Consider the following 18,129-nt stretch of genomic DNA (forward strand, 5'->3'; position numbering starts at 1 on the left):
ATGATGACCATAGAGTTGCACTGGAGGACCTAGAGTTTCCTAAAGGTGTTCTGTTATGTAAAAGAATAGTGTTTTTTTTATTAGCGGTTTTTCCACATTCATGGGGGTCCTTCACCCCTAACTTCAGTGAATATGGAGGGACCCCTGGATTATCTTTTGAAAGAAGAGATCTTTTAAAATGTTGCCATCTGTATCCAGATATAATAATAAAAATATGTTGCCAAGTGAATCAGGAGCAGTATATTAGCCAGGCAGAATATTTTTAGCTGCTTTGACCAATTGATTGGATAAACTTTGCTGCCTTAATGTAATTGTATTACTGAATATAGTGTTTTCAGAGACATTTTTTCCTGTTACTTTGAAAGTACCCCGTGCAACTAATCTGCATTGCTTCTGAATCAAACAACTGGCTTTGAACAAACTAAAACAAGTTTTCATATCAAAGAACAATATATATTTTTAAAAAGCAGTGTGTGTGCTCATTTTCCTTGTTTCAATTTTTCTGAATTCTTAGATTCTTAATTTTGGCTTAGCTCCAGCATCTAACATTTCCACTGGTACGGTTGGATGTTCTTCCCCTTTGTAGCCCTCTGAATCTCCTGAATAGCTGATCCAAAATCTGGAACAGATTTTGAGCCTGGGAGGTTGCAGGAGAGTGAAGGAAATTGTCCTCCTCCCAGTGAACTGTCCTATTTCAATGGACAGTAGCTGTTTAGTCAGCAAAATGATATAGTTGTTTTGTTGTTGTGCCTTCAAGTCGTTTCTGACTTAAGGCGACTCTGTCATGGGGTTTTCTTAACAGGTTTGTTCAGAGTGGGTTTGCCAGTGCTTTCCTCTGAGACTGAGAGAGAGTGACTTTCCCAAAGTCAACCAGTTGTCCATGGCCAGACCAGGATTCAAACCCTGATGTCCAGAATCATAGACCAGCACCCTAACCACTATACCATGCTGGCTCAGTATATATTAGTATAAGCCTCCTTGTTTCTAACGTTTCTTGGATTAGATCCACTTACTCCCCCTGCCCCCATATCTCTATTTCCAACCTTTTAAATCCCCTCCCTGGCACTGAAATCTCTGCTGGAGGACCTTAGTCCCTTCTGCACATAGTAGGACTTGTTGTAATTGAACAAGCATTCTGGATTCATCTCCTTTGCTTTAAGGGAGGAACTGTAATACTATATGGTAGTCTTTGTTCTTCCCACATCTCTTAATAACTGGATTTAACTATATTTATCATTAATACTATTTTGGAATAATGTGTTCTAGCTGATGTATGTGCAGGTTTCAGTCTTACATGGTGTACTTTGCTTTTTTACTAGAACCTGAAAGTCTACTTAGCAGAGTCCAGTGCAGAAAACACATGGAATGAAATAATTCTTGATCCAGAAATTGATTTTGGGTATGAGAAATGAACAAAGTAATAGTTCATCTACTTCTGGTTACCCAGATTTTCCTTAATTTATACTATACAACTAGGCTGAGAGGAAGTAGTTTTGTTGCTTCTCTTACTAAATAATTGGAAATCAGAAGAGATTTAAGAGTGGCTTCATATTTACTTTCTGCCTACTTGTCCTTAAGAAGAATGATAGAATATTGTCTGTTTAGGAGAACTAAACTGAACACCATAATTCAGAACTTACTGGTCTGAGAAATTTTCAAATGGGCTATTCTAAGGCTGTACAATAATTGTAGAATATATGTGCCAACATGCTGCAGTGATTTGAGAGCTGGACTATGACTGGAGACCAGGATTTGATTCCGCACTTGACCACGGACACCTACTGGGTGACCTTGGGCAAGTTTCTCTCAGCCTCAGATGAAAGACATGGCAAACCCCCTCTAAATAAATCTTGCCAGGAAAACACTGTAATAGGTTGACTGTAGGGTCACCACAAGTCAGAAACAACTTGTTGATCCAAGACAACAATTGGAGAAAAAAACACTTACAAATGTACTTATAAAATGTAACAGTTGTATTTCTTGCATTACCCACAGCAGAAATGTTTCTAGCTCATTGGGCAAATCCCATTTGAGTCCATCTTAGTAACAAAATTATTGTTCCATACACACACACACACACCATCAAATGGTACCATATTATATCACTGCTGAAATGATGTAGAATTCATAATCTCCCTATTTAGGAGTGTTCACTATCATGTTTTGATCCTAGTTTTTCATTAACAGTTTGGAAGGGGGGGCAGTGGAAACAGCTTTTCAAAGGCATTCTCTGTGGGTGTGCCATACTAGGTATCTTTGAACAGATTCACCAGAATGCATAATTTAGGGGCTATACAGGCCACCCCCTTCCTAGCCAAATTGGGGCCACGGCAACCTCACACTGCAGCCTCAGCAAAAAGGAGCTACAAAAAGTGGTTTCTTTTTGCGCCCTCCAAAGGGTGCCATAGCTGCGGCAGCACGGCTGTATGGCACCCTTTGGCGCTGCATCATGCGAATGCAGTACCACAGGTGCACCATACAGCCTCTGCTGTATGGCACGCAGCATCATGACACTCTGGGGGTGGAGTCAGGGCATCCAATGTCAGGGCGTTGCGCCCTGACTCCACCCACAGGCTGGCACAAAGTGCCAGTCTGTACAGGGCCTTAGACCAGATGTCCTGTTGTTTAGGATGGAAATTAGTTCTTTGAGTTAAGAGAGAGTGTGTGTATGTCTGTCAAGATAGTTTCCAATTTATGGTGACCCTAAGGCAAAGGTATGAAGTTTTCTTGATAAGATTAGTTCAGAGGAGGTTTGCCGTTGCCTTCCCCAGAAGCTGAGAGCATGTGACTTGCCCATGGTCACCCAGTGGGTTTCTGTGCGAGCTGGGAATTGAACCCTGATTTTCAGATTCATAGTCCAACACTTAAACTATAACTTTTATTTGGTTTAATGCATATTATTCATTCAGGAGCAGCATGGATACAGAATGGAAACAGCAACAGGACAGAACATGTTTAGAAACTGATAAGTTTGTTCTTTTTCTAGGTTACTGCTAAAAATGTCTTTCCCGCCTCACTTGAATCGCCCTCCTATGGGTATTCCAACTCTTCCGCCTGGAATTCCACCTCCACAGTTCCCAGGTTTTCCTCCACCTGTACCTCCTGGTAAGTAATATCAGATGTCTATGAAATCAGCCATTCTTTTGCTGCACAAAAAATTGTTTTAGCATAAAGTTCAGGGTTAAATACACTTTTGTTGTGCCAACAGGGAAAAAATTGGCCTTAGGACACTTGTTGATATAGATTTCCTGCTTTTATACCTCTACACAAGAGTAGATTTATGATGTATCCTTGCTCTGAAACTACTGACCTCTCCTTTTCATAGGGACACCAATGATTCCTGTGCCAATGGGTATTATGGCTCCTGCACCAACGGTAAGTAGTATAATGTGTGGCATTAAATCCTCCACCCATAACTTCATTTATATCTCATTTCATTTCCTGGCTGGGACTCAGGATGGCTTACAAAAAGACAGAGAATTAACATATACTTAAAAATGTGCAAAATGTGCATAGAGAGAAGTGCCTCCCTTGCAGGTTCAGGAGGTTGGGCAGGCTCATATGGGAACATGGAGTCCTTCAAATAGTTTGAGCTGTATAGGCTTTTATTGGTCAAAATTTGTACTTTGAATTGTGCCCAGAAACAGACTAGCAGCCAGTGGAGCTGTTGCAGCATAGGGAGTTCTTTTGCCATAAATTGACAGGCAGCTAGAAGGCACACAGAGATGGACACACATACACGAGCTTCAAACTTTGTTCTCCAAATATAACAGGATGTACATGTATATTTAATCTGCAGCTAGCATGAACACATGACACTTCCTTCACTGGAGCAAATACTTCCTCTCCATTCTTATTTAATGCTTAATCATTGCATTTGCAATGATACTTATAGTAAGTATTAATGCAGCTCTTAATATTACCAATGGTTTGCAAATTCTACAGATCTGTCTTGAATTGGGAATCCTGGTTACTGTATATACTCATCTATAAGTAAAAAAAAATGCCCAAAGTTGACCCCAGAATTCCAGGTCGACTTATTTACAGGTCAGTATGGTGATGTGATAGCAGCTCTTTCAAATTTCCCCATGCAGTCAGGAGAGCACTTTCTTTCTCTTGAGCTAAGTAGAAAAAGTCCTGGGTGATTGGTTACTGTTTAAGAGTCTCTCTCCCGCCTTTGCTGCCACTTTATAAATAAAAAAAAAAACAAACAAAACAAAACTTTCTGGGGAGTGAAGGGTGAAACGCTGAAGCAAAAAGCCTCAGTTAGATTCCCTCTTGGCGTGCACGCACACATACACAAACTGAAGGAGCCTCCAAGTTTTACCCTCGATGTATCCATGGGTCATGGCAAAATCCATAATTTTGGCCCCCAAACCTGCCCTTGACCTAAACATTAGGTCAACTTATAGTCGTGTATATCCAGTAATCTTGGAGATACAATAGTAAACTATACTTAAAGCCAGCAAGGAATGGTGGTATGGGATTTTGCACCAAAGAGCAGGGTAGGAAGGCTTGTTTTCTTTATACAAATGCAAATCTTGGCTGGCAGGGAACATTTGTGCTCAACTTCCATATTCTTATACTGTACATTGCTTAGTTTTGTCCAGAAATACCTCCCATTTTCAGAGAAAGTGGTTGATAAGAAGGTGATATTTTTGTATTTGAGAAAAAAGAATATAATTGCAAAATGTAACTGTATAGTTTCTTTTAATACAGCTCTCCTTATTTGGACATTATTTCCTGTCTGCATTCCTTGTTAAAGCCTATTTGTTTCAATCAACTAAAATATTTGCAAGAAGTCTGCATTGCAGAGAAGTCTGTTTAAGCAAATATATTTATTTCATAAAAATGACTGTCTTAGGAACAGCACTTGAAATGTGTTGAAGAATTAGTTGATCAACCTATTAATTGCTTTAGGATTTTTTTAACCAGTTTGACTTAACATATTTACAGCAAGATACTTATAAATTTCTGATTTTGTTGTTGTCATCCTAAATAAAAACTTGCTTACTCAGTAGGCATTTTCTTCTTCCTTTTTCAGGTGTTGGTCCCAACTACTGTGTCAATGGTTGGAAAGCACATAGGAATCAGAAAGGACCATCCAGGTCTAAAAAACAAGGAAAATGATGAAAATAGTGGTCCTACTACAACCGTCTTTGTAGGCAATATATCTGAAAAGGCATCAGACATGCTCATAAGACAGCTTCTTGCTGTAAGTGAAATTGTTTTTCAGAACCTACCCTTGCAATGGCTTATTTTAAATATATTGGTGTGGCTTATCTATGGCCTGATACAGACAGGCCAAAATAAAGCTGCTAAAGCTGCTTCTGGTCTCTTTGGAGGTATGCTGTTTAAATGATGCATGCGTCCTAAGAGTCCAGAAGCTGCACCAAAGCTGAGCTCCAGAGCTTAGGATTGGTGTGTGGCTTTGGCGTGACTTCCGTACTCTTAGGACCCATGCATCATTTAAACAGCATACCTCCAAAGAGACCCGAAGCAGCTTTATTTTGGCCTGTCTGTATTGGGCCTATGTTCCTCTATTTTCTATGTTGGTTTTAAGCTGTTAGTTCTGGCCAGCATTTAAAGGTATTACTTATGGCACTACATAAGCACATAAAGCTGTTCAACTTGCCTCTACGGCAGTACTTTCCTATAGACCTTGAAAGCTCCGTGTCCAATCAACAGTAACTTTCCAGACCAGGTGTGGAGAACATCCAAGTGTTTTCAAAGACAACATCCACAGTTTCTTGCCATCAACTGTGCTGTTTGGGGCTTCTGGGAGTTGAAGTCAAAAATATCTGGAGGGCCAAGGGCTTCCTTTCCCTGGTCCAGAACATAGTCACAATATCTGAAGGGCCTCTGAATTTCAGTTTTTAGGTCAGAAATGACCAAGGTTCAGCCCTCCAAATGATGGATTGCCATTCCTAATAGTCCTAGCTAACATAGCCAGTGGTAAGCAACACTTGAGGGTGCAGGCCAAGAACATTTGTAGTTTGGTGTATTCAACTTGATTTGTCAGAGACCTGAGGTGCCTCACCAAACTAAAAATTCCAGGATTCTGTAGCATAGAGCCATGACAGTTAAAGTAATGTGAAACTCCTTTATTTCTGCAGTCTGGATACACCTATAGATGGCAATGATTAAATAAAGAGAGGTGATTTTTTCAATGGTAATACTTGTATTGATTTCATATTTAATTTTTAACCATTTTTTATTTTCAAAGTGTCATTTACTGTAAATGAAATGTAAATGATGGGAAAGAATTGGTTTTTGTCTCATTTTTTCATATTTCCTTGCCCTAAGAAAAGATAATAAAAAAAATTCTATATGCATTGGGTAGTAAAAGAATGGAAGCAATTTATTTTGAATTCCAAAATAATTAGGTATCTGTTCCTCACAAGATTTTTACTTTAATTAAGATTATGACTGTTCTTCCTTATTTAAAAGTTCTGGAGTGATGTGTATTGTTCTTCTTCTTGTATGCAAATTCATCTATTATCAAAATATTTTTAACTATTTTACAGAAATGTGGTCTGGTTTTGAGCTGGAAGAGAGTTCAAGGAGCATCTGGAAAACTTCAAGGTGTGTACTTTTTGTTCTTTAACATAAAAGATACATGGATGATTTCTTAGTATTTCTGACATGCTGACACTTCAGCAATTAGAACTTAAAAACAGGTAAGAAACCTCCAGCCGTTCCATTGGTACATTCCATCTCCCATCAGACCCAGATGTACTGCCCTGCTAACAAATCAGTGTTTATATTCAGTGCTGTAGTAGTACACTGTGTTTGTTAGCTAGAAGTCTGAATGAAACCCATACATTGCCATACTAACCCAAGTTAAGAGAACCTGTTGTTCCCCTACTGTCACCAGATTGGGTGACAGGATTCAGAAGGACTTACTTTTCCTATCCTGATTTATATAGGCAGGTATGTGTAATTAACCCTATGTTCTTGAAGTAATAGTTGCTACTCAGTCAGTGTAATTGGGCTTTACTTGAAATTTAGCACTGCAGGATGACTGCTGTCTACATCCTCTAAATTGCAATTACTTGAATTCATAGTATTGTGCAATATTTTCTAATAAGGATATGGTTATATGTATTGTGTGATGACCTGTAAAATAAATTACTGAAATAGTGAGAGTCTTGAATTTTTGGGTGCAGTTATGTGCATTTTTAATTTTTTGTTTTTGGTCTTTAAAACCTCCATGATTTATTTCTAGCCTTTGGGTTTTGTGAGTATAAAGAACCAGAATCCACACTACGGGCACTCAGGTTACTTCATGATCTTCAAATTGGAGAAAAGAAACTACTTGTGAAAGTTGATGCCAAGACAAAAGCTCAGCTAGATGAATGGAAGGCAAAGAAAAGGGCTTCCAATGGGGTATGTATGCTATGTGTATTTATGCTAAGGGCTCAATCTAAACCTAAAGTACCTGCCCTAAACTCGGAAGGTAGATGATTGAATTATAAAGAAATTATATTAGCATCAAGTGTGCTTCATTCTTGTACCCAACTTGCTTGTTCTTTTTTCCTGTTTAATCTGCTATGCTGACTGTTATGTCTCATCTGCAAATGAGTACTGTGCTGTTTCTGTGCTCTTTGTTTCTAATTTTTGCTTTGGGTTTTTTATGATCCAAACTTAGGCAGCCCCACTTAAAATACACTGTAATAGTTCAGCCAAGAAGTTATTGCTAGCACACATTTCTGAGGTCAGACCACAATCCTCAAAGAATGGCCATAGCGGACAAAGCTGCCAGAGCTGAATATAAGCACTGCCTACCACTGAGATGACTTGAGTCTCCAGTGACAGTACTCCCAGGCTATATACCAGCTCCAGATGGAGTGCTACCTCATCTAGAATACGCCACTTATACAGTTTCCAGATCTGAGCAACACTTATCCATAGCACCTCAATCATCTAGCTAGGGTATTTAAAATTCTAATCACTGACCCAACAGTTCAATTCCCTTTCCTGATTCAGATAGAAAGGAAGAATAGAGGTCAGTATTGTCAGTGCACTGATGACAACAGACTTCAAATGTGGATGGCTGACTGTACATGTACAGCCTTTGAAAAGAACTCAGATGAGGACTGTTTGGACATTTTTACAGTAATGAATAAAAATCAAGTGATGTAGGCTACATTTCAAAGGAGGGAACTGGCAAAAGCACCTTTGAGTATTCCTTGCCTAAAATTCATGGGGTTGCCATAAGTTTGCAGGCGACTTGAAAGCACATGCACATACATATACACACCCTTTCACCATCAAAGGCACCTACATAAAATGAATGGCCAGTTGCTTAGGAGTCTTTTATTGCTGGTTCCTTTTCAATCAGTGGTCCTCAAACATTTTAGACCCTTTCTTCTTGGGTGATAACCCTAGTGCATGCACACATGCGCACACACACACACTCTCTAGTTAGCCAAGGCAAGTGGGAAAGGAGGAGAACTTGCATGTTTCCTGCCCCCTCCCTTCCCTTTTGCCTTAGCTAGCTGGCTTGGGCTACCCATTCAGGGCAAGGGAGAATGGAGGACAGCTTGCACGCGCCTGTCCTCTCCCTTCCCTTTTGTCTCGCAACTAGCCTGTGTCTTTCTTACCAGAAGAGGCTTTCTTCTTTGGGCTCCTTGCAGGGGGAAGCCAAACCGTTTCTGCAAAAAGGTGAGCATGACAAGTATTTTGGTGCCCAGAGGGGGAGGGGAGGGAGGAAAAGGGAAGGACAGGGTCTTTTGCTCTGCTCCAGGGCAAGGCAAAGCCAGAGGAACTATGCTGGGTTTCTTGCCTTGCAGCCTGGACAGACAGATAGATGGTCAATATGTTCCCATGTAGCTCTCTGTTCAGCCTCCCTCTGTCCTGTCACAGAATGGTATACAAAAGAGGTTTCATGCAACCCTCATCCTCACAATTTTCTCCCACCCCCTTTTTTCTTACTTCCTGCTAGCCTTTTTTCCTTGAGTGTACCTGTGGAGCTTTCCAGTGCCCACTTTGGGAATCACTGGACTAAATGAAGGAAACAGAAAATATTATTGCTCTGAAGAAAGGGATTTCCAGCTTTGCAAGAAACATCTTACTTGTCTCTCCCTATCCTCTAATTGGTTTGAGCTAGATTTTGCTAGAAATCAAGCCAGAGGTTGTATGTGTGGCTAGAACAGCCTAAAAATGTTTGCAAAATAGATGCTCTCTGAACAACAGTAAAGGCCCTTTTTTACGTGACTAAGATAAAGAGTCTTACACAGCCTTCAAGTTGAGTAGGCACTACTGTAGCTTGTGTGACCATCTGATTCAGGCATTGTTTGTTTATTTGTAAAAAGGTTTATAACTTGCACTACATCATAAAATTTGGGCAGTTTCCCAAAACGATCAGTTCATTAATTAAAATGTAATCAAGAAACTTTCTAAAATATATTAATATTCCAAAGTATATTAAACTTTCTAAAGTATATTGAATAATTTTAAAAGTTGAAAAATTTTAAGAAGTTACAATGATCTAAAATCGTGTGTATACAAATTTCTGATAAAGTCATTAATAATAATAATAATAATAATAATAATAAAGTTTATTTCTATACCGCTTTTCCGCATTGATCAAAGCGGTGTACAGAACAAAAGAATACAACAATACAGCAGTACAGAATAAAAATACAATATATACATAACGATAAAACTGTATAAAAATTACAAATAAAATTTAAAAACTATTAAACCAAATCAAAGCCAGCTGAGCTGATGAGCCATGATGCAAAATACATATTGGGGGGGGGGGGGGAATCACATGATATCAAAGCACGTGGGGGAAAGCTTGATGGAAAAAAAAAATCTTAAGTTTCTTTTTAAAGAGATCCAGGGAGGTGATGGAGCGGAGCTCATCGGGAAGGGTGTTCCAAATTTTTGGGGCCAAGATAGAAAAGGCCCTTTGCAAAGTCGATGCATATTTCACAGTCGGAACCCTCAACAGGTTCTTCCCGGCTGACCTGAGTGTGCGGGGCGGATTGTATGGGGAGAGGCGGTCCTCCAAGTAACCTGGGCCCAAGCCATTTAGGGCTTTATAGGTAATTACCAACACCTTGTATTGCACCCGGAAGCGAATGGGCAGCCAATGGAGATCTTGTAAGATGGATGTTATGTGGTCAGCCCTGGAGCAGCCATATTCTGCACTAATTGAAGCTTCCGGGTTTGGTACAAGGGTTGCCCCAAGTAGCGCGCATTACAGAAATCCAATCGAGAGGTTACCAGAGCATGTACCACAGTTTCAAGGTCCCCCTGGCCCAGGTAGGGTCGCAGCTGGCGTATCAGCCAAAGCTGATAACAGGCACCTCTGACCGTCGCATCCACTTGAGATGTCAATTGGAGTGACGAGTCCAGAAGCACTCCCAAGCTGCGAATAGAGTCCTTAAGGGGGAGCGTGACCCCATTTAAGACAGGTGGAAAAATTTCACTACCCGGGCCCGGGGAGCCTATCACTAGTACTTCTGTTTTCTCTGGATTCAGACTGAGTTTGTTTCCCTCATCCAGCCCATTACCGACTTCAAGCAGGCATTTAGAGGAGAGATGCCATCCCTAGTCACTGCATCAGTCGGGGACACAGAGAAACATATCTGGGTGTCATCAGCATATTGATAACACCGCGCCCCGTGTCTCCGGATGATCTCACCCAGCGGTTTCATGTAAATGTTAAATAGCATGGGGGACAAAATAGCTCCTTCAGGGACACCAGATGTAAGTTCCCTCTTGTCAGAGCAAGAGTCCCCCAGCTGCACCATCTGGAATCTACCCGAGAGGTAGGAACGGAACCACTGGAGCGCAGTGCCCCCGATACCCAACTCCCTCAGGTGTTCCAGAAGGATACCATGGTCGATGGTATCGAAAGCCGCTCAGATGTCCAAAAGCACTAACAGGGATACGCTACCCCTGTCCATGCCCAACGGCTTTAATAGAAAGCCAAATTTAACTTGTTACTAGGATGAAAACAGCATTAATGCCACATAGGCTGCCAAAGGAGGGTGGGCATTCCACAACCAGAGTGCTGCAACAGAAAAAGCCCTCTCCCACATCATGACACAATTTATTCATCTCTATGGAGGAACACAGGGGAAAGTTCCTCTGGCAGGTCTTAGGCAAGCATATATTTACGATGCACCATTCCTTGTGAGAGCCTCAGGGGAAGGAAGAGGTAAATAGAGCACACTGATGGAAATCAGATAATCCAGTGATTAAAACATATTAATTTATTGTGTCATGATTAATTGCAAAAAGGATTGAAATTGCAGAGCTCTTTCTACAAATGATAACAGAAGAACTTGCTCAGCAATTAAGAACTGAATTACAGTACCAATGCTTTATGTTTTGTGAATTTTTGACTGTGTAACAGAATAGTTAAAATAAGATTTTAATGATTCAAGACCTACATTTAATGAGTTTATTTTACTTTAAGATAGAAGTTCATTGGCTATCCTTTGGAACTTCTGAGACAGCTTGCACAGTAGGAATACTTTTGTGTTTTTTATAAGCTATAGAACAGGAGGGTAAACTCAATCTTCATAATAATAATAATAATAATAAGAAGAAGAAATCTCACAGGTGGGAGGCTCTGATAGATAATTCGTTCAGGCACTAAAAAATCTTTTTTAATATTAAGTTCTGTTTTATTTTTTTTTAAGTGGAGAAAGTAAACCAGACATGTGTCTGGATTTATTCATTTCCCAAGGCTGACTAGCACTTTTGCTCCCTTTTTAATATCACCTGGTTGTTACTACCTTCTAGTTCTTTCCAGGTTGTTGTTCTTTGATTTGATCATCTCTGTTCCAGCTGAATACCCCTTTCCTTCTACCTCTACTTCTTACTTACTGCTGCTCAATGTGCTTTTTCCCTTTCCCATTCTGTTCCTCTACCTGGCAATTGACTGGACACCCATCTTGGATTCTCAGGTGAGATTCCTTATTGTATTTATAAAAAAACAAGTCTTAAAAACAGTGTTTAAAATTTAGCCACAATTAAAGTCAAGCTTATGGGAAAGGATTAGTTGATAAACTATTCTAACTTTTTTGTTGCAGTTTAGGACTGAAATAGACCAGCAGTAAGCGCTGGCTTGAGGGCAGTGTGACTTTTAGATGACACACACCTCAACACTGCCCCTAAACCGATATCACCGCCCGCCCGCCCATACAGCAGGCAGTGTTGCAGCAGTTCGGGTGTTCAGACACCACAGTAGCGCTGCCGCCATGGTGGAAAGGGCGGCTTTTTTCCACCCCAAAAAGGATTGGCGGTTGCCACGGCCCCAGCCTGGTGCTCAAAGGGCCATCTGTACCGGCCCTTAGTTTAAAGTAGTGGAAGTAACTATTAAAACCAGTGGAAGATAAATAATACTGTGAAAGCATTTGTCTCAGGTAATATGCAGATTATGTTTTGGATTAGTCCATATTATAATCATACTTTGGGTTGAGAATGGCCTTGAGTAAATTAGTCACTTCCCTTCAGGTTCTCATCTATAAGTAGGCCTAGTTTGCTGGCTGTTTCTAAAGAGAAACAAGGAATTCTTTTAAACTCTTTTTGAATCTTTGACTTTGACACTTGGAATTCTTGTGGGCCAACTTGATTTTGTAGAGAAAGGGCATGCATATTTTGTAGTACTGGAGTCTCTTTAGACTGTAATTGTACCAGACTTCAACAGATAGATGTGCTGTTTTTGTTTTTTTCAAGTCACCCATTTTTTCTCCCATCTTTGAAGCTGCAGGGGTGAGTGGTATCGGTTGAACCATTGCATAGTGAGCCCCACCACCGTTGCAGCTTCAAAACTAGCTGTGTTTGGCAGCTAACATGGTAAAGGTACCTGAAGTGTTTATAATACAGAGTGACAGAGGCAGCTCCTTTTCTACCGTCTACTGATTATTAGCCTTTCCATGCCTGAAGTTTCCCATAAATCCCATAGAAGAGGCTGAAGGAAAGGAATATACAACACTACTTCTGGAAAAGTGCACAGTTGTACAGCACTTCTCACAGTAACCCCATACCTATTCTTTCTTGGTGGAAAAGCCATCAGTTGGCATCATTGATTGGAGCTGTAATAAGGGTAGGAACAACAGCTGCATTTAAAAAAAAATAATTTAAAAAATATCATTTTCAGTATACATATTAGTCTGATAGCACAAATGCTCTTTAAGTGCCTCTAATGTGGTAGCTTTGTGCATTTCCAGCAGTGAATAAAAGGAGTAGGCTTCTGTGCCTTATGAAATGATCCATCAGGTGTATTTGTCTATTCTAATATTTTTCTCCAAGTGTAACTGTGCTCTTTTGTTGTACAATTATATCAGTTTTGCATTCACTAACTACAGTTCTAAAATTCTACTATGATGCAAGTTTATTGTCTTTGTGAGGGCAGATCAAATTTACAGTTAAGGACTTGTAAATATATTAAATGCACTTTCCTGGTTATAATTACATGTGACAGAAATATAAAGTGTATATACCGTAAACGTTTTGGACACAATTTTGCCATTTCTCATATGCTTGACTTCAAGATTTGTATTGCTTCTTAGAACTCCAGGCCAGAAACTACAACTGATGATGAAGAAGCACTTGATGAAGATGCAAAGAGAAGAGACCAGCTAATTAAAGGGGCCATTGAAATTTTAATACGGGAATATTCCAGCGAGCTCAATGCCCCCTCCCAAGAGTCTGACTCTCATCCCAGGAAGAAGAAAAAGGAAAAGAAGGAGGACGTATGTGTTTTGATTTTGGACACAAACAGATTTACTTCATCTCTCCTTACATAAGGGCCAAATCTTCTGCCAGTTTATTAGCTGAAAGCATCTGATGAGAACACAAATCAACAAGTCTTGAAGTTAGCAACAGTTTTCATGTTTCATACTGTAATAAAATCAGTTCTAGATGCCAAATCCTATGGATGTTGTAGGTCTGTATACAAAAGAGTTTCAGTGCCCAAACTTCTTGGAGCTCCAGGTTTGAATCTCAGCAGGTTTGATTCAGCCTTTCATCCCTTCTAAAATACATGTATTGAAGTAATAGCCTATTGTTTTTGGAGAGTCTAAAAGTAGAGATCCTACCTGTATTGTTCTATATTTAAAGATTCAAGTCATTGGATCTTAGGGTTTGCACTGGTGTAACAGCCACATTTCAATTTACTCTGAGCATCTTGAACTTTCTTCACTGTCCTGTTTTAATTATGTTTGTGCATATAACTAAAAAGCTCTTTGTTGTCTTTGAGGAATGAAAGCCATGTTATTATAAAATGGTTTGTTAATATTTGGTTATTGGGCCAGGTGGTTTCCATTTTTTAAAGTGTAAAATTTGGCACAAGATGCTATAATCCCACCTTCTGTGGATGATCTTGCAAATGGTTGGGCTAAGTATTTTTCCCCTCTGGGGTTAAAAGGGTAAAGTTCAGTAGGAATAATGTGAACTAAGACTTTGAATATACATTGTTGGTTTCAATGATGGGCTGTAACATCTCCCTATCACAGTTAGAGTTCCAAGTTGAATTTTGATTTGGGCCTCAACCCCTTCCTGCTAAACTTGATTTTCTTTCACATGCTGCATTGGAAGCCACCAATAAATTACCTATGGCTGCCAGTGAATTATTTTAAAAGCAGTACAATAGTTCTCACTTAGGGAAGGAGTACATAATCTCTCCCCTTCCCCCAACTGTTTTTAGGGGCTGGGAACTTGAGGAATAACTCTTACAGTGAAGTTATTGCACTCTTGTTCCTCTTTATAGGCAAGTTTTCACTTAAATTCCATCCATGCTATGGGTTGTGTTTATGTATATAATCTAGTATCACACAGTGGTGCTGAGAGGGTTATTTCTTGAAAGCCCCTTTATAAAGATATTGAACTTCTTCCTTCAGTGTGCTAGTTTTTAGGGTGATATGATGCCATGACTAATAGACTTGACTAAAAGTTAAATTAGTGCATTCTGTCAGAAGAAAGCACTGTGTAACCCTATCCTTATCTTCCGTTGAGAAGGTGTAAATGAATTTTGAATTCCATGGAATGCAGGTGGGACATGAACATTACATCTCACCCTTATTAGGATATTGAATGAAAGAATCTTCAGGATGGGGGAGAAGAGGAAATTGGGGTGGGTGCCATGTAAAGCTGGTTTTGAGGCACTATTGTCCCCTTTGCTGACTGCTTATCTTCACAACTGGTTCCCTTGCACATTTTGTCTATTGAAAAGATAAGGGAAAATGTGGGAGACTTGAGATTGTGGGTAAAAAATAGCAAATGAAATCTGACTCTTGATTTCAGATGTGGGGAACCTCGCTAATTTGCAGTAACTACTCGGAATTCCCTTTTAAAACTATTTAATTTTGCGAATTAGCGAGTAAGAAACAAAACCAGACTTTAAATACCAAAAACGGCACTGGCCACTTGTTAACAAGCATAGCTTAGCTTGTAAGGTCTCCTAGTGTGCTAATATCTTGTAATTTTAAATGGAGACATTCCAGGGTGAGGTGGCACCCACTAAACCTTTGCTGAGAAGTAGATCAGTAAAAGGAGAATTAGCGAGGTTCTTCTGTAATTTTGTTGAGTCAGACCAAAGGTAACAGCAATATTTTATTGCTTATTCTACCAACATACAGAACATTGTTTTTTTTTCAGAGTAGTGTGCAATCTATTTTTAAAAACAAAAAATCTCCGTGGATTTTTCCGCAGATTTTCCGCAGATTTCCAGTGGCCCCACTGATACCTTATCCACTCATCACCAAGGTTCGTTTACATTGTAGGCTTTGACAATGACTATGTTTACTGCTAGTTACCAGATTTGTGACTCGTGTCCATCTAATTTTTTTTTCATTCATTTAACATCAGACTGTGAGGTTTGGTACTGCAGAAGACCTTTATTTATCTTACAAGCCTGGTTCAGAACATCTAACCTTCAGCTTTTCTTTTGGTTCTCCTGTTCCTGTACAGATAGGTTTTAATATTTTATCTCCTGTTCTTCTCCCCTCTTCCTCTTCTCTATTACAGGAGGATATAAATGCTATAGAAATGGAAGAAGACAAAAGGGACCTCATATCCCGAGAGATCAGTAAATTCAGAGATACTCACAAGGTAATATACTTGTTTTTGCTACTTATGGAGAACTAGGTTTTTACAATTCCAGTGTGTCCCCACCCCTGCCCCATAGAGAAGCACATAACCATATCACTTAATCATTTTTTTACTGTAGGCAAGATTATATATCTAAGAAGTCAAGAACAAATTTCCACTTGAATGGTCTAATATTTTGTAGTTAATCTTTTTACTTTCTAATGATTGCATTGCAATCTTCTCTCAAAGATAAATACATTTATTTTAAAAACATTATCCTATCCACCTTTTCTTTAAAATTAATCCAGAGTAGCTAATACCTTTTTTATAAGCCCAAAAAATTAAATTACGGTGTTATATGGAACATATGCTGACTCCTACAACATTCAGGCAGTTGTAAACCATAAGTCAGGCTCAGTATTTTACTGAGCTCTAATGCTTAATTTAATTTAAGGTTTAACTTACTGAATTGAAAATGGGGGTAAAATAAATTAGGCTACTGATTATCAGACTTTACCAAAAATTTAGATGCATGGAAGAACTGTAAATTCCCATAAAGCTAATCTATTCATTGACCCCCACCATTATGATAGAGATCATATGGTGACTAATGCAAGATGAAAAACACAGCTTGGAAAGTAACATGGAATAGGATGTAAGTATGAGCTTCTGTTTTTTATTATTTATGGATGCCCCCTCAGAAAAATATGCAAAGGGGTAACTGGCTTGGAAATGCGTTTGCACAGCAAATCCTACCTCAGGGTTCCCACCTGCAGTAGTTCCTGTAATGTGAATTTATTAATGTTGGGAAGGGTGGTGCAAGGGTGGTGAAATGCAAGCTATGCATGCACTGTATTTTGATGTTTAGCTTCTAACAGAACAACAACTGCCCACAAAGGCTGGAGTACTCCATGCCCATGAAGTGTTCACCCCTGAAATGAGTGCTTTCTGTTTGCTAATACTGGTATAATGGTTTGAAGGTACAGAATGGTAACATCTCTGGTTATAGGATCATGCTTATTTGCATATTTACCTTTAAAGTAAAAAATTGATGTACGTTGCTGGCAATGCAAAATATTCCAATATTACTTGGGAATGAGAACCTGAGGATTACTGTTTTAGAATTGTAACACTGATGAGTGGTGAAATATTGTCTTAAAGAAGTCATGTGGTTAATAAACAAACAAAAATGCTTCACTGTTTCAGAAGCAATTGGGCATTTTACTGCCTTTGATGCATTCTATTGGAGAATATTTTGAACTTTTTAAAATACATGACACTAATTTTAAGGGGCCATTTCATATGCTGGGTGGGCTTTTCAAAAAAGGGGCTGGCTGGTGAGCACAGTGAACCTTTGCATGTTTTTGGGTTAGAGTTTTTTAAAAAATAATCAGACTGTTAGGGTATAAGAATTGCAGGGGGCGTCCATTTACAGCACAGATGAGTCTGAAGAGAATATAAGGTAAGAATGTTTTTTCTACCCTATACTTTTTACTCATTATGTAAACATGTCTTTGAATCTTTCTCCATCTCCTTTCCTACCTCACATCATTTTGTTTATATACAGTAGAAGCAGCCTTATACCTAAATTTGAGTATGAAATTGCTGCCAATTCATTCTCTGGCATCTTAAAATCTTTCTTGTTAAGCATGTATTTTTTTAAAGTGCTGAAACCAAGACAAATTTTGATCATGGCATTTACTATACAAGTAAATTTAGAAGAAAATCCAAGCATTTAATGTTGTTTGTATTCAGACAACTAAAATAATCTGTAAGTATCAACCACTTCAGTTTATAAACTTTTCTATAAATGTATATGAAATTTGAGGTAAGTTGTGACTTTGAAAGTTTGTGTAACATATTCTAGTAATCCAGATTAAACAAATTTATACTGCATAAGAATACCTCAGTTAGAAATTAGATTGCCACATCTCCCACACTTCTTCCTTTTTTTCCTTCTCATAATGGCTGTTTTCTCCCATTCTTCACCATTCTTTTCTTTTATGAGTTCAATGTATCTAACACCAACCTGACCACATTTCTTCTTTGGTGCTGTTCATGGTGGTGGTTGGA

At 39.1% G+C, this 18,129-nt stretch overlaps 1 protein-coding gene across 4 annotated transcripts in view; it reads left to right on the plus strand.

The window, feature by feature from the left end:
• The window catches only part of RBM25 (RNA binding motif protein 25), a 32,614-nt gene that overhangs the window by 1,756 nt on the left and 12,729 nt on the right, over nucleotides 1–18,129 (plus strand). For 2 of the 4 annotated variants that reach the window (XM_089521821.1, XM_089521820.1), the window contains exons 2-9: nucleotides 2,987–3,105; nucleotides 3,326–3,375; nucleotides 5,045–5,215; nucleotides 6,528–6,585; nucleotides 7,229–7,389; nucleotides 13,539–13,721; nucleotides 15,679–15,732; nucleotides 15,994–16,077. In XM_089521821.1, coding sequence (XP_089377947.1) covers nucleotides 3,000–3,105; nucleotides 3,326–3,375; nucleotides 5,045–5,215; nucleotides 6,528–6,585; nucleotides 7,229–7,389; nucleotides 13,539–13,721; nucleotides 15,679–15,732; nucleotides 15,994–16,077 — 867 coding nt within the window. In that variant the 5' untranslated portion in view covers nucleotides 2,987–2,999. Of the gene's footprint in view, nucleotides 1–1,319; nucleotides 1,400–2,986; nucleotides 3,106–3,325; nucleotides 3,376–5,044; nucleotides 5,216–6,527; nucleotides 6,586–7,228; nucleotides 7,390–13,538; nucleotides 13,722–15,678; nucleotides 15,733–15,993; nucleotides 16,078–18,129 lie in introns of those variants that run through there. The other 2 variants (XM_089521823.1, XM_089521822.1) reach the window with 2 other exon arrangements.

This window comes from Sceloporus occidentalis, unplaced genomic scaffold, assembly GCF_023333645.1.
Source record: "Sceloporus occidentalis isolate IW3139 unplaced genomic scaffold, rSceOcc1.0.p SCAF_4, whole genome shotgun sequence".
Lineage (NCBI taxonomy): Eukaryota > Metazoa > Chordata > Lepidosauria > Squamata > Phrynosomatidae > Sceloporus > Sceloporus occidentalis.